We start from the raw sequence: 23624 nt of genomic DNA, 5'->3' as shown, positions 1-23624 counted from the left end.
TTGTGGTGCGCATTCGGTTTTCTTTTTTTTTGGGAGTGGAAGTGATTACCCCAGGTACTCAGATGATATAAGTGAAATTCATTTCTTGTGAAAAGGTCCAAATTAACTTAGAGAAGCTCCGCATAGAGTCCAATAATGGTCCGATAAAGTTGGCTTGTTATCCTTTTGATTATATTTTTTTTCTTGTACGAACTTCGAAAAAGAAACATTTGTCTCTTTCCACATATTTGTTAGAGAGAAAGAGAAATATTATCGTGTGCTCACGTGAAGAATTTCTTTATCAATCAAAACGTGTTTGCTTTTGTCTGACTGGTCATCCACGGGACCACGCCACGCCACGCCACACCATCACATGACGGAACCACCGAGATGAATCTTGTCATCATAATTTCTAAGTATCCTCCACATTGATTTGCATGGCCACGTGGTCCTCTTACAAAGAGAACTGACAAAATATCCTTAAAAGCTTTCTTATGTTATATACTTGGAGGCACATTTTTTTCCGCCCTTTTCTTGACTACAACAATGACAATAGCACATTTAAAAAAAGTGATCTACATGCCTTAAAGTTCATTTCCGCTTCCATATATTATCTTCTTTGACATTACAGAGCTCTTAGAAGAAAAGCATGTTGACACCTGATTTCTAGCCTATAAATCAAGTGCTCTTTTTTTTTTTACCAAATGAAAAATAAACAAATAAAAAATACCTAACAAAGAGCGATAAATAAAGGGAGGGGGAGAGAGAGAGAGAGAGAGAGAGAGAGAGCCAATTCAATTCGGCCCCGAAACTGACCCATGAGGCTCAAGCTCGGGCAGCCCAGGTTTGGTCCAAATTCGTTCCCATCAGCTTATTAAAGAAGCTCAACCCATCTACATTCACTTAGCCCAAACCCGATTGGACCTAAAATCCCCAATACCAATGTTGAAAGTCTCCAATTGAGTCAAGCTCAGAGCCCACAATTATGAAGCCGAAGCCCTTTGGCCCAATTCAAGAAGAATCAACAAGCCCAGCCCCACCACCCCTTCCTTTTCTCTTCTGTTTCCCGGTTATACACTGTTTTGATGAAGAAAAAAAGAGCCGAAATGATATGCTCTAGATCGGATCGACTCTATTCGAGTGTGTGTTAGTGATTGCAGATGTCTTACGTCGATTTTGTTTGGATGCAACCTTCAATCTGAAGCCATTGTGCTCTTTTTCGATTCATCCACCGACTGCATATAACATGCTTGATAGAATGACTATGAGAATATGGATCAAAAATAGTTCAAGATTTTGCCTGATTGGAAGACATATTGATATGGATGGATTGGTATCGTTTGATTTGTCATTAGTCAAGTTGGAAAGTTTCCTCACTATATACAATTTGCCTTCCCACGAGTTCTGATGGTAAAGATACTGTGATTTTTTTGTTGGCTATGCTTCGTAACTCCTTTCTTGACATAAGCTTTCCCCAACCTTATGATTATTGGTGTTGCCTATACTGTCAAAGTATTTCAAGAAATTGAGGTTTTTTTCCACATCGACCCGCAATAGATTAACTTGCGGATTTGCTCCCCCAATAGTGTGTGTCGCTGTCAATTAACGTGATCATATAGCACTCATCTAAAAGTTGAATGTAGAGCGTTAGTTGATTTTTTTGCTAATGTGCACGAGATGTATGAAAAAATCTAGCAAGGGGATTTAATTAAGCACGTGAAGCATTTAAAAAATCATTTAGTAACAATACATCATTTGATATGCAAAGAGCATCGATTTCTATTCAAGCTTTGGTTGATACTTGTGATTCTGGTATTGTTACAGGCAACTGCAAGCACACCGTGTCAACGACGTGATCCCCTGAGGCCAAGTCCTATTTCCTAGTTGATCCATTGAGTGTCACGATCTATATCTATATTTTGGAGGCTTATAATCCCCAATTGTTTAGGATGTCATGATGCCATCCAATTTTGGCCAGTGGGCATGACCCCATTGGTGGATTATCTGTCCTCCTAATAAACATGCACCGTTTTTAAAAAAGGAAAAATTCATGGGTTTAAAGGTTTTTATTGATAACTCCGACCCTTTCCTCCGAATGTCCATTGTGGTAGATTATCTGACCTCCTAATGATCATTCAATACTTCTTATTCCAAATGTCCATTGGCATTTTTTTTTTTTTACCTCATTTGTGAACCTAATCAGGAATGCTTCAAAATATATTTACAAATGCAAAAAGACAAAAGAAATCTTCTGTGGGCCATAGATCGATTTGTATTGCTCAATGCTCACTGAAGCTGTATTTTTTTTTTTTTAATTTTAAGATTGAAATAATTTTTTGTAAAATTCATTTCATGTGAAATGGTCCAAATTAACTAACGGAAGCTTCACATAAGTCTATGCGCTCAAATAGAATTGGCTCGTTATCAATTACAACAACAGAGAAAATTCCTAATTACGAGCCATTCATTAGTTCAGATATTTTCAAACGAGTAAGAAAAGACATGCATGACGATGAAGAAATTATTACTTAGGCTCTTTAGATAATATTTTCTCTTGTAGGGATCGTAGCTTAGAAAAATAAACGTTCGTGTCATTCCACACACCTATAAGAGGAGAAGAAAAAGGAGGAAAATCTTATGGCGAGCTCATATGAATTATTGCTCATTAGTCAAGATACGTTCAATCCTAGTCTAAGAGTAGATAATGAGAAGGGGTTCAGGAAAACGTGTCGCTGTCAATTAACATGATTGATGTGTTGTGTCCCTCGTCGTGTTCCTAACTGGTGCTTTCCTTGCCTTTGCACTTCGATCTGCGTGGCCACGCGGTCCAATTACAGAGAGGGCTAAGAAAATATCCTCAAAGCCTACAGTGGGTGGGCCTGGGGGTATTCTTGCAAATTAATAGGGAATGGAATTGTTGTGGTGATCTTTTGGTCAACAAGATTTTCGTCTATACTTTGGGCTAGTGGTATACAATTAAAACATATAGAGGGAATGAGTAAATGGTTTCAAAAATTTATTTAAAATAATATAGAATTAAAAAAAAATTCAAAACCAAGTTAGATACTAAACATGAATAGCAATATACTTTATATTCACATATGTACAATAAACTCTCAAATGTAGTAAGTAAAAGTTAAGAGATAGAGAAATTTACATACAATATTTATAGTGGATCGGCTTTGATCGTAGCTACGTCTGCTCTTCGCGTTGTCGGTCTACTTGGCTGGATTTCACTAATCAATCGATTCGAGGTTACAATAATAAGTGTTGCTTAAATCCAAGCATTTCTGCTCGTGCTCAAGCAAATATAACTCTCTATCCCACACCTAAACACAAGCTGAATACCACCTCTAAAGGATTTGTAATTGAACATTCATGAAAGACAAGTGTATAGGATTGAAGCTCTCTTTAAACTTTGAAACTTTTTACTCTTGATCTCTCTATACTATTCGGGATCTAGATCTCCTTTTATATTCTTTCACTTCCAAACTCCGTTGAGAATTTTCAGATGATCACTCTCCAAGATACTCGTTGGATAAGATTGTATAAAGAAGATTAAGTAGCCATTGAGTGATGAAATCAAAATCTCCATAGATTCAGTCACCCATACAATTTGAATCCAAAGTTATATAGATAGAGTTCTTTATTTATGGAAGACATCTTATCTATCATAAGAAAGAAATCCAAGCCGGATCACTAGCCATTGTGAAAATATATGCGTTTGAATTTGAACGTTGCTTCTAAGACTCTTCTTAGAGTTTGAGCTCGTCGGTGTCTAAGCTTCTCAAAATCCGATCTCGTCCCGCATCAACGTCAGATTCAACCTCTAAATGCATATAAACTTCAGATGTAATATCTAGAACTTCACTTGAGCTTCCATCCTTTGGTCCCTTAAGCATATTGGCAATCGTGACTCTACCTCGCTATTCACATATCCAAGATCCCTCCAAGTTTTACCGAATTTTTTGTTCTATGCTTGTTCATCTTCTACTCGGGTATCTCCAGCTTGTAGATACATCTAAGCCCAATACCTTGTTTACCATTCATAGAGATCTCATAACCTTCAAGTATTCTATTAAGATAACATATGCATAACAACTTGTGCATCTTTCATCCGGTTCTACTCAACCAATAAATTCATTAGCAACCTTTAATTATTTTGCCACATTCAATATATCACAAAAAAATTTCTTAATAATCTCTCCCTTTTTTATGATGAAAAATTATGACCCGGATCTTACGGATATTTTGATTCCAGCAAATAATGATGATATAGCTTCAATCCAATTAATTCTTAACAAATTAGTATTAACAATTTGTAAGGGTCGTTCTAGCTATGTATGAAATCCACAATATATATATATATATATATATATATATATATAATCCTTTTAGTCTTGGGCTTAGTTATAACTTTGTTGAAGAAAATTTTCAAAATTTTGAATTAATTCTCCTTTGTTTGGTTTTGGAAAGTGGAAATAAATAAACTCTTTTTTTTTTTTTTTAAGGATGTACTTCTATCAAATGCATCTATTTGTTCCTTTATCTCCTTTTTCACCCAACTTTTCAGTTTTAAGAATGCTAATTTTAAGAATAAGTGATTGCCCTTCTCCAATCCATATAGTTCAACTTAAGAGTGAATAGCTAATGCATTCCGCTTATTGAACGTAATTTTATCATCGGTCCGCAACCCTCGAATGTCGAAGGTGTCCTTGGGATGGGTAAAAGAAATTTCCATCCAAGATTTAATAATTGATACACTATATATTTCTACTATTGTTGTGGATCGACTTAATTTTTGGTTTTATTTGAAGTAGAAAAATATAAAGATAGATGCTTCTCTCTTTTTTTTTTTATGTTCAAGTGTAGTTTGATAAAAATAAATGTTCAAGTGTAGTAACTAGTAAGACGACACTTTTTTTTTTTACAATTTCTTTTTTTTCTAAAAGTGTGAATTTCTCTTCTGTTTTTCGTTTTTTTTTTCTTCTTTTACATCTTCAACGTTTTGGCGGCTCCTCTCCGCCACCATCAGCTCCTCCTGTGGCCGGCAACCTCGCCCAGATCTGAGAAGATCACAAAGTTGCCTGCACTTCAACGCCTTCATCCTCGTAAAGCTCCTCATCTTCTCACTTTCGCCACGACCCCTCTTTTCCGCCGTCTCTTTCGCGAATCTCCGCCGGCTCTCTGGTGAACTTCAATGGGATATCCTTGCCTTTATTTATGTGCTCTATTTTTTTTTTCCTTTCTTTTTTCCCAAGTGAAAGCGAAAATAGCCATGAAAACGACTTGCATTCTATTATGCTCTAATGGCGGTCTTCAAGTTGAAACTATTCCTCAATCAGTGAAACTCAAAGTCTGGAATATTTCAGATTTTTTTATGTCTAAATTTTGTGAACATCGAAACAGCGGCGCTGCCGAGCTCAAACTCAAATTAGTGGTCCAGGGCGTGTTACGAAACTTCCACATTGAAAACACTAATTTGAGTTAGCGACTCCATCATGCCATTAACACAGGGACCGAGTCATTAATTACCAAATCTGATCGAAGGAGATGAGGAGGTTAATGAGGAACAAGGCTTTGAAGTGCAGGTCTTTGTGCTCTTCCCAGATCTGGGCACTCGCCACCGCAAGAGGAGCTGATGGCAGAGAAGAGCGCGGAAGATGAACAGTAGAAGGAAAAAGGCCAAAGAAAGAGAGAAAAAATTATAAAAATTGTTAACTCAGCATCATCCCCGCTTAGCTATGCGTGTAAACTTCAACGTCGGTGATGGATGCTTATTAGACTGTTACGTTCGTAATTTTCGAATAAAATTAATCGAGTTAAATGACAAATTGTCAAAAAATTTATATTAAAATGATATAAAGAAAAGTATACAATTTAATTAGACAATATATAATAAATTTATAATTTTTTATACTATTTATTTTAAAACTACAGTGATGTCGTATGCTCTTCTATCATTTTTGTGGGATCAACGTCACTAAGATTTGCCGACCATCACTGTCGGTGGTCCATATTCACGAGCACTTTCTGATCGATAGGAAAATGACAATAATGTAAATCACCGTCGGCAAAACCAAAAGTAGTGGCAGACAAAATTAAAAGCACACTAATTACGATCATGTCAATTCCTCGAGTCATTTTTCTAGGATCAGCATCACCAAAGCTTTGCTAACCATCGCTGCCAGAGCTGTCCATATTCATGAGTCTGAGGTCCTGTGAGAATTGCAATGAAACTGGTAGATTCTTGTCTTCATTCAACTTGTTGTAGGAGTTAAAGTCTTACAGAAAAGGTTGAGGGCATCACAGACTTTTACATGGCTCAATAAAGCGACCACATTGGCATCTTGCAAAGATGCTAAGAGAAGGAACATGTGACATTTGCTTTTGCTTCCTGATTCTGGAAAAAATTTCAAAAAAAAGCTCAAAGTACCTTTATTTTCTTAAATAAGATCTTGAAATTGATATTATTTTAAATAAGAGCCTAGAGTGTCATCATTATCTCAAATAAAAGCCTAAAATAAATATTATTTCAAATAAAGACATAAAGTAACCTTACTAGTCTAAGAAAAGAGCTCGAGTCACCAGTTAATAGGGGCATTTTAGTCATTTAATACCTTTCTATTATTTTATTATTTTTTTCCTTTATTCAATTTTTTTTGAAGATAAAACTGAAAAAAAAAAGAATGAGGATGAAAATACAGACGGGAGGGGGCTTCTCTCCCGCTTCCGCCGCCCAATCTTGGTGGGACGGCGACTCTAGTTGACGGGGTAGCTAGCACCTCGGTGAGGGCTGGCAAACCCTCCGACCAGAGGTGAGGGACTGCAAGCCCTCGCCTCAGCAGAGGAGAGGGCCCCGACCCTCTCCCAGATTTGGGCGAGAACCGCCGGCCCTTGCCCAAGTCTAGGGGACGGCCGTGACCTCAATAGGTCCGGGTCGACTACGGTCGACCCTTCGCTAACCGTCATCTTAGACCGATCGAGGGCCGGGGACCCTCACCTAGATCCGGGAGAGAGCCGAGGCCCTCTCCCCGCCGAGGCGAGGGGCTACCACCCTTCTCCGAGACGCCGGCGACCACGTCGGCCGGAGCCGCCACCCCACTTGCATTAGGGCGGCGGCCACAAGCGGGAGGGTAGCCCCCTCCCGCTTGTGTTTTTCTTGTTCCTTTCTTTTCTTTTTCTTTTAATTTAATTTGACTAAAAATTAGGTTAAAAATGTGTTTTGACAAAATAACCCTAATTGGCCCAAAATTTTTAGCAAGCCAACGAGGTGAGGCCCTTATTTAAAACGGTGATGGTCACTTCAGGTTTTTATTTGAAACAAGAACCACTTCAAGTGCTTATTTGAGAAAATGAGAACACTTGAGGCCCCATTTTGAAATTTTCCTTGATTCTATTACTTTGTTTTTTTATGTCTTTTCACTTTGATAAAAAAAATATCATTTTCTTTTGATTTTTAAAATCATTAGTTTTATTTCTTTTTTTAGTTTTTCAATAATCGAAAAGGCCATGTAAGCTCATCATCTAAGCGTAGTTAGCCACGCAAAATTTTTGGAAAGGATAATGGGAATTAATTATATAACAGCTTTCGATTGACTGTGAGAATAACAATTTATTTTGGGTCATAATCACGTATATAATAATTAATTAAAAATTATTGTGGGGTTCACTTTTTTAAAATTTGTGGCCCACAATTATGCTAGCAAAATTCAAAGATAACAATGGTGATTTTTGTTCATTGTGGAAGAGTACTTGCCTTTTTCTTGGATATTTGAAAGTGATGTTATTTTTATTCCTTTAATATAAATCATGAACTTCAAGAGACATTTGCAACTCGCCATGGCCACTGGGCTATAGTTCTTTGTCCGCAACTTGCTATTTCCAATAAGGGTGTACAATTGGATCAGTTTTACTCATAAATCGGACCGGACCACTTGAAAAACAGGTTCGAGATTTTGTTCCTGTTCAAACCGATCTAGGAATAGGTTCTAATTTTTGGGAGCTAGTTGAAATCGGTCCGGTTCCCAGTTCAAGTGAAGATTCACTCGAGAACTAGACCTGTTTTGGAATCGATTTTTAGCTACTGTAAAAAAAAAAAATTAATAACTAGCCTCTCTTACCTCACCTTTTCTGTTTTTGGTGAATTGTAATTTTTATTGCTCATATTAAGAATTGTTGCTTTTGACGGATAGTAAGTTTATTATTCAATTTTCTTTTTACTTTAAACCGTTTCATTACTACTCGTATTATTTTTGCTGTAGATTATGAAAGAAATAAAATAAATAGGTTCTCGGTTAGATTGTGAAATCGAATCGAAAAAAATGGGTTAAGTTCCAAAATAGGTTCTAGGATAAAAGAGGTAGGTTCAAGGCCTGATAACTAGTTATAACATGGCATATTTTAGCTTCTAGGTCTGTAATCTACCCACCCGGACCATGCTCACCCCTTATTTCCAAGTCACAATAGCATGATCAATTAAAAAGTTGAAAAAGGAAACGAAGAGCCCATCAAGAATGAAGAAAGAAAGAAAGGCGATGTGGTCATCGTCTTCAGCAAGTTAGAAACCGCCTGGGACCGGGTTGAAAATGTCTTCAGTTCCCTGCTATTTTCTCCCCTCAGTGTCCACTTGTTTTTGCGTTGTGCTTATATGTTCACTTACATTCTCAAATCCTCTCGCATCCTTGCCAATCCTGGTATATGTTACTCGTATCATCAAATGTTGTTTCACGTTCATCCTCTCCGTTTCGTGATTTCGTTCTATTGATTGAACCATACAAAACATAAGAGAATATAAATAGGAAGAAAAAGCAAAAAAAAAAAAAAATGGGTGAAATAACTACAACATGAACTCATTTCCGTGGCACCAATATTTGTCTCTCTATGCTTTTATATGTATCTAGAATAGCATTTGTTGCGCGGAACCAAGCGATTGAATAATAAATAGACAGAACAAGAAAACAAATTGTACACCGGATGTACGTGGTTCGGTCGTAAAGACCTACGTTTATGGGGAAAGCATCAATAAATTCCACTATAGAATAAGTGATACACGGAGATTACGGATCAAATTCGAGTAACTCAAACACTCTCAATGTTTACTAGCCCCAATTACATCCAAACGCAAACAGTGTTTATTCTCTAATTTCTCACGAAATAGTATCTTAATCTTACAAAGAAATTACACAAATCTAATCCCAAGATTTAATCGAACACTTAAATTATTGATGTAATTCTCTGAATAGAATGAACAATGATAAACCTTTGCCAAGCACCGGATGAAACCACGCTTCAATGTTTGCGCTAGCTTACCAAGCACTCGTATGATGGCGCTTCAAGACCTCTACACCGAAATCCAACTCGCAATGAGCTTATATGTCAGTTGGCCATGGTGTTCTTGGATCCTGTTTTGACCGTGACACCTACTCGCAATGAGCGCGGGTGTGTGTGTATCTATATATATATATATATATTATTTCTTGGTCCAACTTTCCTTTTCTTGTACGGACCATCAGGAAATCCTTATCTCATGCATAGCCAATCTTCGGTGAATCGAAGTCCAGATTTGGACTTCCTTCTTTTTGAAACTTGTTGACCGACTTGTGCTCCAACTCAAAGTCCACATAATCTAACTTTTTGACTCTAACCCTGAACAAAGAATATGAATATCGATCGCATATATTTCAACATGGACAATTTATAATTCATCTCGGATCGGAGCTTCGCTCGCGAACTCAAACTCGAGAAATATTCTAACAGTATCTGTATTTAATCATCTTCTTGTTGGTAGTGTAATTTTCGACAATAATAGGTGAACTTGAAAAAATAGCAAGTATCTACCCACTTTCATTTAGATAATTCAGCCTGTTACAATTGATAGAAAAATGAATTGATTTTTACTCATTGCAGAACACCCACATGTGAATTCACCCATAACATTTTCAAAATTATCATTACACACATTGCTTATTTTTCTTACTTAATTCCCTATACTTTAATGGTCATTAAAAGCGGTCGGATAGGTTAAATTGGTGGAATCGCATACTGGACCTCATTCCGAGTCAAGGTACGGTTTTCAAAAACATTGCCTATAATTAGATAATGGAATGGCAAACTAAAAATCATCGGTTTTTCTTGAAAGAAGGGTATGTGGAAATCTTTAACCTATCCAATTTTTATGGTGACTTCGCTCTTAATTTATGAAAATCCTATTTGCTTTGTTCTTGCAAATATAGAGGATACCAATGGGAGCTCAAATATCGTTGCTTTAAACCTGCTTCCTCCTATTCCCAAGCGACAGGATAAAAAAAAAAAAATTAACATTTCAAACTTCCTGGAGTTGATAAAAAAAGAGTAAAGGTAAAATTTTCCAAATTTTATCTAAGGAGCTCTATTTTCCTCCAACCTGTCGAGGGAAACAGCTTTCTCTGACCACGCCTTTGATTGGTGGATTAAAAATTACAGACAGCACATACAAACAAAGGTAAATGTGGATGATGTTCATGTCATCCTAATTTAATGGATGTATTTTTTAATATATTATCTAACTAAAAAGGGCCCAGCTCATTGAGACTAGGTGTGAGCAAACACAGCAAATTGAACCGGCCGGTTTGGTTCGATTTTCAAGAATCTTGGTCTGATTCCTAGTTATAAAAAATTGAAACCGATAAATTTTGATCTTGTTCCCGATTCTAGAGACAGAACCACCTACCCGGATTGGACATTTATGTTTTTATAAATTCTAATGTTAAAAATATATAAAAGAAACTCTTATTATCGTGAAATAGAAATGACTCAGTTCAAGGCTTTATTCGATGTTGTTGAGAAACAACTACACATGATCTTAGCCGAAAGGCCGAGAATAGGATGCTTAATTCCATTCCATCTGTGGCTTCTTAAATAGGCAAATCACTCCGTCTGTCTCTTTAGCAGCCGATGTGTGACCTCAACCTACGCTCTCTCTCTCTCTCTCTCTTTCTCCCCCTCACATCCAAGAGTTCCCAAGCCAAGCCATTCGCACTCAAGCATCCTGTGCCCCTCCGAGAGTCCCATGTCGAACAAGAATGCATGTAAGAGGGATTGTCAATAAAAGCTAAGTTACACATACCCAAAGCATACCTTTCTCGGTCCTATAGCTGAGATCAAGTGTAGTTTTGTTAAACGCGGTCAATGCTCTCATAAATTTTTACCCAATTTTAAAGCAATATGATTTATTTTATATTTGTGAATCTGTTTCAGGTACATGCAACTAGTTCCATTGAACCACCCGAAATTGAATCTAGTCCAACCAAGTCCAATCTGATCCCTATTTCTTTTCAAAAAGTGAGAATCGATACTGGTTCAGTTCCTAGGTGGAATCGGCCCGGAGACTTATCAATCCTAGTTAAGACTCCAACAACCTCACAACATCATAGTCAAAGAACTTTGAATTTTTTTTGTTTTCCTTGTGATGTACACGAGGAGTTTAAATAGATACATAGTTACAAGATGAGGATAAAAATGATTCCTCAAATCAATGAAAGACTAATTCTTCAAATTGAGGAAGTCACTCGAATCGAGGAAAAAATAATTCCACAAATCAAGGAAATAAAATTAAATACAAATTTTCAAATTGAGCAAAGTATCCTTAAGATTTATTTTCATGACAATGTGTTATCAGGATAGGCATGTAGTAGACATGTCTCTTACAGTAAGCGTGGCTCCTAGGAAGAACATGGAACATGGACTGGACTCGCAAGGAACCTATGCTATTTCGGGTTCCACGGTATGCAGAGTATGTTTCGGGTTTCAAAAATTGGGGAACATCTTTCAACCGGTAGGTTCTGTGTTCCAAGTAGGTGGAACTTGGAACCCGTATCTTGTAACATGTAACATTTAACAAGTTTTTTGTATTTTTCTTGAGTTTAAGTACACTACAAGTGCCAAAACTTGTATACGACGCTCATTTTAGTGTCATAACTTTCAAGATGATCATTTTAGTGCCAATTTTTTTGAAAGCCGATCACTTTAGTACCAAAATTTTAAAACGATCACTTAAGTGCAACTCGAGCGAGCTACGTCAGCTCAAAAATTAATAATAAAATATGCCACGTCGGATTTTCGGCGAGCTACGTCAGCTCAAATCCGTGTTGGCACTAAAGTGAGATTTTTTCAAAAAAATTAGCACTTAAGTGATAGTTTTGAAAATTTTGATATTAAGGTGAGCATTGTACACAAGTTTTGACATTTGAAGTGTACTTTAGCCATTTTTTCTTGGTGTATATCTTTGTACAACCTTATGGTATTCCATGATGTTAGATGATAAGTGTGTAATACGACACTATTAGTTTGAGCTTCAATTTTCGGCAATAATTATGATTTCACAATTCGCTTTTACGGACCCCTTAGTAGTTGTTGCGTTTACTCTCATTTTGTTTAACTAATATTAACAAAAAAAAAAAAAAAAATTGGCAAGTTCCCGAGTACCCCGAAACTTATAGCAGTGTAGGTTCTAAGCTCCAAGGTATGACAAGTGGGTTCTAGGTTCCAAAAAATATTGAATCTGTTCTAACAGATAGGTTCCAAGTTCCGAGTGGAACCTATACGGAATCCGAAATCGCTCACCTTTAGTGTCCGTAAATTTTCTTAGTAACAAAATCCATCTTCTTTTTACATGTACAAAATCGGGGACAAGATTAATGATAATTACCCAAATAGAATTTGTAAAGTTATCTCTCAATATTGATGGGCATTTGAGAGATAATTAAAAAAGGACAATCCGTCTTAACAAAAGTCAAATTAAAATTTTGATCATGCCCAACAAATTTGCGCAATTTTATGTGAAGCTAAGTTCGGAGAAAAATAAAAGATTGTGCAAGAAGCATCCATAGAACTCCATTCTTCATTCCACATGTTTTAGGGTCTGTTTGGCGGTGATTCTAATCCTTTGTTTCTGTTCCCAGAAACAAAAAAGGATCAGAAACATATTTGGTAATGAAAAAAAAAATGATTTTGATTCTGGTCCCGAGAACACTTTTGGACCACTTTTCAGAAGAAAAAAAAATGATTCCGGTGTTTTGGAACACTTTTGGGGATCACTTTTTTACACAATATACTTATGACTTATCCCTCATACTTATAATTAAATTTTTAATATAAAATGATATTATTTTAAAAAAAAAGTCCACATGGATTTTCAACTTTACATAAATTAAAATAAATTAAAATTCAATTTTAAAAATTGCTAAAAACTAATTTTCTTAAATTAAAAATTTTATTTAAGGAAAATTTAATAAAAAAATTTAAAAATTTAAGAAATGGGGGAAATAAAAAATATTTAGATTTTTAATTTAATAATTTAAAAATAATTAAAAAAAATTAAGATTGAAAATAGCTAAAATTTTGAAAAAAAATCTCGTCACCAGATTCTTCCCCTTCCCCCCCTTTTTTTTTTTAAAATTAGTTTTTTTTTGTAAAATTTTAAGCCTATTTTTAAATTCAATTTAAATTTATATTTATATTTAAAAAATTAGTTTTTAGAAAATTTTTAAATCCAATTTATTTTTTATATTAAGGGACCTCTAATACGCATTTTTTTTTTCAAATTTTTAGCTATTTTATTTTTTATTCTAATTAAGTTTGTATTTTTTTTTATTTCCTATTATGTTTTTTCAACTTTTATCTTTTTTATTATTATTAAAGACTGGACCCAACCCTCCACGTCGCGAACTAAATCTCCATTTTTTCTCCATTTTTCGAGCCGCACAAAAATTTTGTCGAGTCGAATGAAGAAAAAATCAATGTAGTTGAGTTGCGGGTCTTGTAAGTTTGTACGATGTGTAATTACAAGAGTGCAAAACTATAGGCGATTGCACAATGAGGAGCTTTTCTTTCATTTTTTTTTGGTAATCATCTAAAAGTCACGAGAAATAATAATAAACAAATGATTTAGACAAATTCTGTAAATGTAATACGAATTACTTTTCAAACAATATAAACGATCGCATACTCATGAAAAATCGACAAACGAATTGGGAACGGAAATTTTGTTACTTTTTCTTTTTTTTTTTTGCTCCATAATCACTATTTGATTATTTTCCCTCTTTGCCATCAAATGTGATTATATAATTATTTGATTTAAATGACAAATTGGGAACGGAAATTTTGTGCAGCTACCAAACACATTTCTGTTCCAGGAACAAAAATTTTAAATAGTTACGAAACGCGTTTTGATTCTAAAAAAATCATCCAGGAAACAGAATAAAAAAAAGTGATTTTGATCAGAATTATTTTTTGGGAACAGAATCACCGCCAAACGGACCCTTAGTATTTTGCAACTTCCAACTCGAAAGACGAATCTAAGCGAGGTCAATTCATCATGAAAAGTAAGGCTCCGATTTTGCGGAAAATAAAGTAATTATTTATATTTCTTATAAAAATTAATGAACAAAAAATATAAATTATTTTCGATAGTGAAAAAAAAAATTATTGACTATTTAAGCAACAAAAGTGATTATTTTTAGAAAAATATTTTTTAAATCATTCATTTTATGCGAAATAAACTGAACCTAAGACTTCGATGTTGCTAAATATTCGTCATTGGTGTAGCAGATGTTAAGATTCGGCGCACAATCACAAAGAAGTGAAGCGTAACGAAAAAGAGAAAATCGAGAAACGAGAATTTATCCCGATTCACCATTAAGCTAGAGTTACATCTAGCAGAGAATTCCACTATAATTAGCACCTCGCACCTCATTACATCATTTTATTACAAGCTAAAAAGAGTATGTAAATAACAATAACTATTCATGTGCACAGATCCAAACTATCAATGAAAAATATGAACTTAAATTGTAAAAGCCCTTTAGTATCCAAGGGGCGCCGCCCCCTTGAGACTCCCGGTGAGGTAGCTCTCTCGGACCCACATGCTTTCCTAGCGTTGGAAAGTATGAACCACACCCCAACAGCTTCCCCATACTTTTCTCTCGGTCATCAAGAAAACTCTATTTAATATTTTACTTTATGCGGCCATCATATCGGTTAGAAATTTCAACGAAAGGACTAACTTGAGCGATATGTATACTACATTGTAGGGGTGTGCATGGTGCAGGCCGGTCCGGTCCTAGTATGGGACCGGGGACCAGATAGGTAGTTCTAGTCCTCAAATTTTCGGGATCGGGGACATGAGACCACTAACCAGCCGCTTATAGAAATCTAACCCTTTGATCTAAACTAATAATTTTCTATTTCAACCATCCAACCTAATAAAACATACATATGAGTATATGACCATCGTACAATCATCACACGAGTACTTATAATCCTAAAATAATGAGAAAAGACTAAATTAGGATGGAGACGAGGAGAGGAAGCGGCGAGAGGAGCGACGAGTTGACAGCACCAGTGGTTGTGATAGGTCTCGTCGGTGGCTGCGAGACACAAGAAGAACGACAATACCGATGAGCGACAGGCGGGACCACGAGAGGAGCGAGCAGAGAGGCAAAGGCAAGAGGAGCAAGCCGCCAAGCGGGCGTGTTTACGAAGGCGAGACACAAGTATCGAGCGGGAAGAGAAAAGTGAGTGTCAAGCGGAAGATGGGTAAATTAGGTTAAATAGTTATTTAAAAATTTCTAATTTCTTTTTCATATTGTATATATTTTGGGCAGTCGGGTCCAATCCCATCCACCATGGAACCGGGAATTGGATCGCCCGATCACCAGTCCCCTTTATTAGGATCGAGAATCGGATTGCCCCCTCAAGGACCGGACCAACCCAGCCAATCCAGTCTGATTCGGGTTCGGTCCGGTCCGGTCTAGTTTGTTCACCCCTGTCACATTAGATAAAAAAAGAAGTATATGGCCTATATTGAACAAATAGAAAAAATAAGGGCTTTGCCCTTTAGCTATAAACTTTTCACGCGAGTTTTCTCCGAAGAGTTTTCCGCCTTTCTATTCTTCTCCCACTGCAGCGAATGTTCAGAGACGTTCCCACTCCGAAACCGAAAGTAACCCGTTCTTCGTACAAACTAACCAAGAAAATCATCTGCCCAAACTTCTTGGCACAAAAGGGTAAAGATGGACAATTTATCAGCTCGCAAGTCCACCAACTCACTGAGCTCTTCTCTGCACTTGCTTGAGGGAAGCAGCTATAAGCACTACAAGTTTGTCTCCGAGCACTGAGCTCTTAATTTGACGGAAGAAGCTTGGATGACCTCTGATGCTTGATGTATATGTCACGGACCATATGATGCTTACAATTGACCATCAGATGTGTTAGGATTTGACACATAATTATAAAGTAATAAAGCATAAAATCGAAAAAAAGAAATCGAGGTAGGAGATTTTATCTTGATTCATCCTTATACTAGAGTTACGTCTAGTATATGATTTTACTATAATTAGCACCTCGCACCTCTCGTTATATCACTTAATTACAAGCGAAAAAGAGTATATATAAAAATAACTATTCATGAAAAATTACGGGGTTTAAATCGTAAAAGTTTCCTAGTGTCTAGGGGGCATTGTCCCTTGAGACCCTAGCCAGGGTGGTTCCCTTAGATCCACGTGCTTTCTTATCTCGGGAGAGTATAAACTATACCCCAACAACATCAGCAATTTTCGATCAAAATTAATCAGAATGATTAAATTGGCAAAATATTTAGAACTACATTCTTAAATTTTCAGAATGTTTATGGTTAAATTTATCAAATTGAAAGATTTAAGATTGAAGTTATACAAGTGCGATAAGTCTACGATTTTTTTAAATAATGAGTTGCTGCTAATATGAACCAAGGCAAAATGTAAACCTCACGCTCCCACGGATTGCTTAGCACTTCCCTATCAATTTCGTCAACTTATTAAAAGATGCATGGACCGGCCCGTGACACACGCATTGAGCATCAGAGGTCATCCAAGCTTCTTCTAAGACATTTCCACAAAATTTCATACCCAGCACGACTTTTAGCAGAATTTCTCGATCAATCCATCATTTCTCACATAAAAAATTGACAGTAAAGGAGATGATCATGTGGCTGATGCAAAAGTTTGGCAGTATTTTATTTCTTGAAAAATTAATAATTTAAAAAATATTTTTCAAAAAATAATTACTTATAATTTAAAAAATTAAATAATTTTTTTCATCGTCTACGAAAATAGTTAGGTATAAATTATTTTTGATTATGAGAATCTTTTTTATTGACTAATATTTCTAAACAATATAAATAATTATATTTCAAAAAATATTTTTTAAATTATTTATTTTTTTACGAAATAAACGCACTCCTAATTTTAGGGTGAACAACTTGACTTTAACGTGAGAATCAATTTTTTTTTTCCGTTTTTGTTTTTGGGGCCAAAAACCCAAGTGTTGATTAACACGTCTATTAGCAAAAGACCAATTACCCCTGAAGTCTTCGGGGAAGGGTATTCTTGGCAATCTAGAGGAATGGGCTGATTTGCTAGTCTTGGACAAAAGGCGATGGTTAAAGAAAGTAAATTTGACTACGGACACCTTGCAAAAGTTGCCTAGCAAAGGAGATGATAATTTCCACTATCCACACCTTGACTCTGACATAAAGTATCAATCATTTCATTTGAGTGGGGGCATGGAGGGGCCCCAGGTTGCCCATCTTTATCCTTTTATTACATATGGTATAATTGTTATGTACAGTGCTTATCAATATTTTATGTGATAAATATAACATTAATTGAAATAGTCGGACATCGATCTTACCCATCAACTTATTAAAAGACGCATGTGTCATGGACCGGCCGGTGACACACGTGTCAAGCGTCAAACGTCATCCAAGCTTCTTTCAGGATATTCTTATAGAATCTTAAACACAGTATGGCTCCTTCTTTAGCAGAAATTCTCAATCAATTCGAATTTCGAAGCATGACTATTCAACAACTTGCGAAATTTGCCTGTAAAGAATAGCATCATGCAAAAGTTAATTGCCAGTATGAATAACTTCACTCTCACATGAGCTCCAATTCTTTTTCGGCGAAAGACCTAAGTGTTGATCAAAACGTGGTTTAGCAAAAGGTCAGTTGTCCTTGAAGTCTTGCCACTAAAGGAGATGTTTAGTTGGCTCTTAAAAGAATTAGCATCATTTGAAATTTAATTTCCACAATGAACACCTTCACTCTAACATGAGAATTGATTCATTTTTGGCCGAAGACCTAAGTATGAATGGATCTTTGCGCTATAAACGTTACATCTTTTAAATAGGCGAAAGTTTTAGACCTTATATATTTCCTAGTACTTTATAATTATTGAAGATAACCCCAATCACTTTACAAATGGAGAGAATAAACTTTAAATTAAGAAATTACAGTAAGCTTCTGAATTTTTTTAAGGGGTTTAGTGTTATACTTCGTCCTCCCCATATTGCTTTTTTTATCAATGTGATATCTAAACTATATGCTTTTTTTTAAAACTCAAAAGTTTTTTTTTTAAACTCAAATTGGCCTTCTGTTAAAATTGTGAAACACAAATGCTTTCGTGGCTATCGTAAACAAATAAATTAAAGGTGAAATGGAGTATTTTTGGTTGATTGGGATAAAATTATTAGAAAATTAAAAAAAAATTGCAAACACTAAGGTTGTACATGATAACCATTATATTTTTCTATTTTCGAGAACATGTTTAGAACAAAGATTCATTTGATAAGACAATTTCATTTTTCTATTTTTGGAATACATTTTTAGCCATGTAATGTGTTTAGAACAGAAATGAAAATAAAAACTCTTCTCATCATTCAGTGTCTCTCTTTCGCTTGTGTTCTCCCTCGACACCTCCACCACCCATGCCTCCTCCCCCGCCACCTCCTCCAACACTACCACCACGACCACCTCCCACACCTCTTCCGCTACCGTCACCGCCGCCCCCCCCAAAACCCCCCAAAGTCACCGCCTCCTCCGACGCCTCCCCCCCCACCGAGTACTCCAACACTACCACAACCCCCGCCTCCACCACCGTTGCCTCCTCTAACACCACCACCACACACCTCCTCCACCACTGCCACCATCACAGCTTAAGTCGCCACCTCCTCCGACATCTTTACTACCCACGCCTCTTGCATCCCAACCACCGGCCAAGTCACCACCTCCTTCGACACCTTCACCTCCCACGGCTCCTCCATCGGCACCACCGGCCAAGTAAGCACCTCCTCCGATACCTTCACTACCCATGCCTCCACTGCCACCACCGGCCAAGTCACAACATCCTTCGACACCTCTACCACCCATGCCTCCTATGCCTCCGCCTCTACCACCATCCAAGTCACTACCTCCTCCGACACCTTCACCACCCACACCGCCACCACCACCGCCACCGCCGCTGTCCATAGCCTCCTCCCATACCACCACTACCTACACCTCTACCAACACCACCACTACCCAAGTCATCACCCACTAAAACACCAATAAATAGAAATTTAATGATGTTATCAAACGAATTTTTGTTCCAGGAGCATAAATTTTGTGTTGTTATTAAACATGTTTCTTTGCTCATGAATTTGTCCAGAAAAGAGAGCTAGAAAAATCTATTTCTGACCAGACAGAAACAAAATGGTTATCTTTGCGCCCTAATTGAGAGAGGGAGAGCGTGTGTGGAGGAAGCTACCGAAAGCTTAGTTATTATCATTAACCGTAGCTAGGTCTATTAGGTGTTAATTTAAGTATCTATATATCTCTTTGTTCTAGGTTGAAGGATTTTATGGGACCACGACCAACTACTCTAAAAGATTAAGCTTTTAGATCGGTTGGTTGTGGTCCCATAAAATTTTTCATGGAATCAAAGCATGGACATATTCAATGGGAAGGCAAATAGGGGCCTCGAAAGGTTTGAACTCAAGACCTCGTGCTCGATATCTGTGAAAGATTTTATGGGACCACGACCAACTACTCTAAAATCTTAATATTTAGAGCGGTTGGCAGTGGTCCCATAAAATCTTTCATTGGTGAAGTAAGACACATGTTTTTGTTTCATAAATTTTTTGAAATCATAGGCAACTTTTTTTGTTCACGTTTTCTATTTGGTTTTACATCATTTATCTAGTATACATTAATATTTAAAATGCGTGCTAATTGATGTACATTCATGGGGACGTGAGACCGGCATCAAAGTTATGTGCTGATGAAGTGGATAAACTTAAAATCATCGGTTTTTCTTGAAAGAAGGGCGTGTGGAAACCTTTAATCTATCCATTTTTAATGGACAACTTCGCTTTTATTTTATGAAAATCCCATTTGCTTTGTTCGAAGTGAAGTGCAAATGTACACATATGAGTATACCAAACGGAAATTAAGTATCGTTTCTTTAAACCAGCTTCCTCCTTTTCCCAAGCGAAAGCATCCCCCAAAAAAAAAAAAAAACAAATTAACATTTCAAGCTTCCTCGAGTTCAACCAAAAAAAAAAAAAAAAATTCCACGAGTTGATCAGAAAAGAGTACAAATAAAATTTTTCAAACTCTAACTAAAGAGCTAGATATTCCCCCAACCTTTATCGAGGCAAATTCTCTTCGGCCACGCCGTTGATTGGTAGATTAAAAATTATAGACACCACCTACATGCAAAGGTAAATGTGGATGATGTCCATGTTATCCTAATTTATTGCTTGTATTTGCTAATATTTTAGAATAAGTAGAACCTTTGCTACACCTGTGATGTCCCTCACAAAACAAGGGATACGCATGGTGGCAAACGCGTCTCTTAATTTTGTTTTTAGTAAGAACTCAATTTTCTTATGACATGTACAAAATCAAGATTAATGATATTTATCTTAATAGGATTTGTAAAGCTATCTCTCAATATTAATGGACATTTGAGTGAAAATTAAACAGGACAATCCCTTTTAACAAAAGAGAAATTAAAGTTTTGATCAAAATTTATTAAATTCATCAAACAATGCGCCAAAAAAACAAAAAATGCGCAGCTTTATGTGAAGCTAAGTTCGGAGAACAATAAAAGATTGTACAAGAAGCACCCACAGAACTCCATTCTTCATTCCACCTATTTTAGTATTTTGCAACTGCCAACTTCAAAAGCGAATCCAAGCAGAGGCAACTCATCATGATAATTTAGGCTCTGAATTTGCGGAAAATATTTTTCTAAGTGATTATTTGTATCGCTTATAAAAATTGATGAACGAAAAATATTTTCATCATATTAAAAAATAGTTAGACATAAATTATTATCAGTAATGAAAGTAATTTTCGGCTTAAGTACACCCCAAGTGCTATAAGTTGTGTACATCGCTCACTTTAGTGTCAAAACTTTCAAATCGATCACTTTAGTGCTAAGTTTTTGTAACTTCGATCACTTCAATGCCAAAACTTTCAAAACGATCACTTAAGTGCCAACTTTTTTTTAAAAACGATCATTTAAGTGCCAATGTTTTTTAAAAACGATCACTTTAGTGTCAAATTAACCGAGCCATGTCATCTCAAATATTAATAAAAAATAGCACGTGTCGAATTTTCGGCAAGCCACGTTAGCTCCGGCACTAAATGATCATTTTTAAAAGAAGTTGGCACTTAAGTGATCGAAGTTACAAAAAATTAGCACTAAAGTGATCGATTTGGAAGTTTTGATACTAAAATGAGCGCCGTATACAACTTATGGCACTTGTGGTGTACTTAAGCCGTAATTTTCATTGACTACTTATTTCAAGCAACATATGCGATCATTCATATTACACGAAATAAACGAAGTCCAAGATTTCGATGTTGTTGAATATTCATCGTAGGTGTAGCTTCCCCATACTTTTTTCCTCAGTCATCAAGAAAACTCCATTTAATCTCTTACTTTATGCGGTCAGCCAAACATGGCGCTAATGGCCACCACGTCAGCATTTCCATTTGAAATTTTAACTTAAGGACGAACTTGACGCATGTGTCACGGGCTTGGTGGCAATGCTTACAGCTGATTAGATCATCACACTAGCAATTTTCGATCAAAATTAAGCGAAAGGATTAAATTGGCATAATGTTTAGAACTAAATTGTCAAATCTTTAAAATGTTTACGGCTAAACTTGCCAAATTAAATGTTTATAACTGAATTGGTACAAGTGTAATAAGTTTAATTTTTTTTTAGTAATTTTCCATTTATGAGTGACTTGATGATGCTAATATGAATTAAGGCAAAATGTAGATCTCTCGCTCTTACAAAGGCTACGAATTGCTTAGCTCTTCCCTCTTACAGTGATTTGAGACTTGAATCAGACATTGACCTTCACTCGTCAACTTAATAAAACACGCATGTGTCCCGAATCAGCCCGTGACACGCGTCAAGCGTCATTTAAGTTTCTTTTCGAGATATTTTCACAAAATTTCATGCACAACACAACTTTAGCAAAAATTCTCCATCAATCCATCATATCTTGCAAAAGTTGACGGTAAAGTAGATGATCACGTGGCTCATGCAAAAGTTGATTTCCAGTATGAACAACTTGACTCTTCGCATGAGGATCGATCTTTTTTTCGGCCAAAGACCTAAGTGTTGATTAACACGTCTATTAGCAAAAGACCGATTACCCCTGAAGTCTTCGGGGGAGGGTATTCTTGGCAATCCAGAGGCAGGGACTGATTTGCTAGTCTTGGGCAAAAGGCGAGGGCTAAAGAAAGTAAATTCGACTACGGACACCTCGCAAAAGTTGCCAAGCAAAGGAGATGGCAATTTCCACCATCCACACCTTGACTCTGACATAAAGTATCAATCATTTCATTTAAGTGGGGGCAAGGAGGGCACCAGGCTGCCCATCTTCACTTTGGATTTGCGGGGCCACCCGATCCGACTAGTTGAGAAAAGTAATCATCGGGAAAACATGTAATCAGATTTTATGACGTGAGTTTTCTGTATTTAAAGAATTATCTGCTCCATAAAAATACTAATATCTACTGGCAAAAGTGATCTAAGATTCAACAAAATCATAAATGAAAATACCATATAGCAATTATGGTATTACTCCAATAACTTAAAAAAAAAAAAAAAGAGAACCAATTGGAGAATAATGGGTGTCATTCGAGAAAGAAAACAAAAAATTGAAGTGAAGAACATTGAACAAAAACTCTGCATACAAAGTAGCGAAAACCTTTCGTGAATAGACATGTTATTTAAAAAAAATACAACTTTTTATGTCTGAAAAACTATAAATTTTTTTTTATGAACTTGAAAATATATACGAAAAAATATTGCTTAGTGTTAATTATGATCCACAAGCACACAAAGTGCTAAATTCACCAAAATTGTGCACCTACACACAAGTATTGCAAGGTCTAACCCACTTAACCCATGATTTTTCATTGTAAGCCGAGAAGATTTTCACACTTATATATTGGCCCACATAATCACATCCTTTTTATGTGTGATAAGGCATCTCTTTAAGAATGACAGCTAACAAAGTATTTTTGGAGTCTACAATGAGGGATATTCTTTCTAATTAGTTTATTACATATGGTATATTATTATGTACGGAGCTTGTCAAGATTTTGTATGATAAATATAACATTAATTGGAATAGTCGGACATCGACCTTACCCATCAACTTATTAAAAGACGCATGTGTCATGGACCAGCCCGTGGCACGCGCATCAAGCTTCAGAGGTCATCCAAGTTTCTTTCGAGATATTCCCACATAATCTTAAACACAACACAGCTCCTTCAT

The 23624-nt window shown here is 36.2% G+C and overlaps 2 protein-coding genes across 2 annotated transcripts in view; one reads left to right on the top strand and one right to left on the bottom strand.

Annotated features, from left to right (window-relative positions):
- Nucleotides 1-23624, top strand: part of LOC115751677 (protein BONZAI 3-like) — a 1030407-nt gene that overhangs the window by 363880 nt on the left and 642903 nt on the right. The window lies entirely within an intron of this gene.
- On the bottom strand, nt 17815-19304 carry LOC115730772 (acanthoscurrin-1-like). Its single transcript, XM_030661377.2, has 2 exons — nt 18965-19304; nt 17815-17879 (listed from the first exon to the last, which is right to left on the bottom strand). Exons 1-2 carry the CDS (start codon nt 19302-19304, stop codon nt 17815-17817), a joined length of 405 nt encoding a protein of 134 aa, XP_030517237.2.

This window comes from Rhodamnia argentea, chromosome 6 (assembly GCF_020921035.1).
Source record: "Rhodamnia argentea isolate NSW1041297 chromosome 6, ASM2092103v1, whole genome shotgun sequence".
Lineage (NCBI taxonomy): Eukaryota > Viridiplantae > Streptophyta > Magnoliopsida > Myrtales > Myrtaceae > Rhodamnia > Rhodamnia argentea.
Note: the sequence above shows the minus strand (reverse complement) of the source record. Positions and strands in the feature narration are given on the sequence as shown.

Excerpts from the sequence above, each read along its gene's own strand:
- LOC115730772 (XM_030661377.2), bottom strand. The coding sequence starts at position 19,304 with ATGGACAGCGGCGGTGGCGGTGGTGGTGGCGGTGTGGGTGGTGAAGGT. Across the intron at positions 17,880-18,964 it reads TGGTGGCAGTGGTGGAGGAG|GCAAATTTCGCAAGTTGTTG; the intron begins GTGTGTGGTGGT and ends TATTCTTTACAG.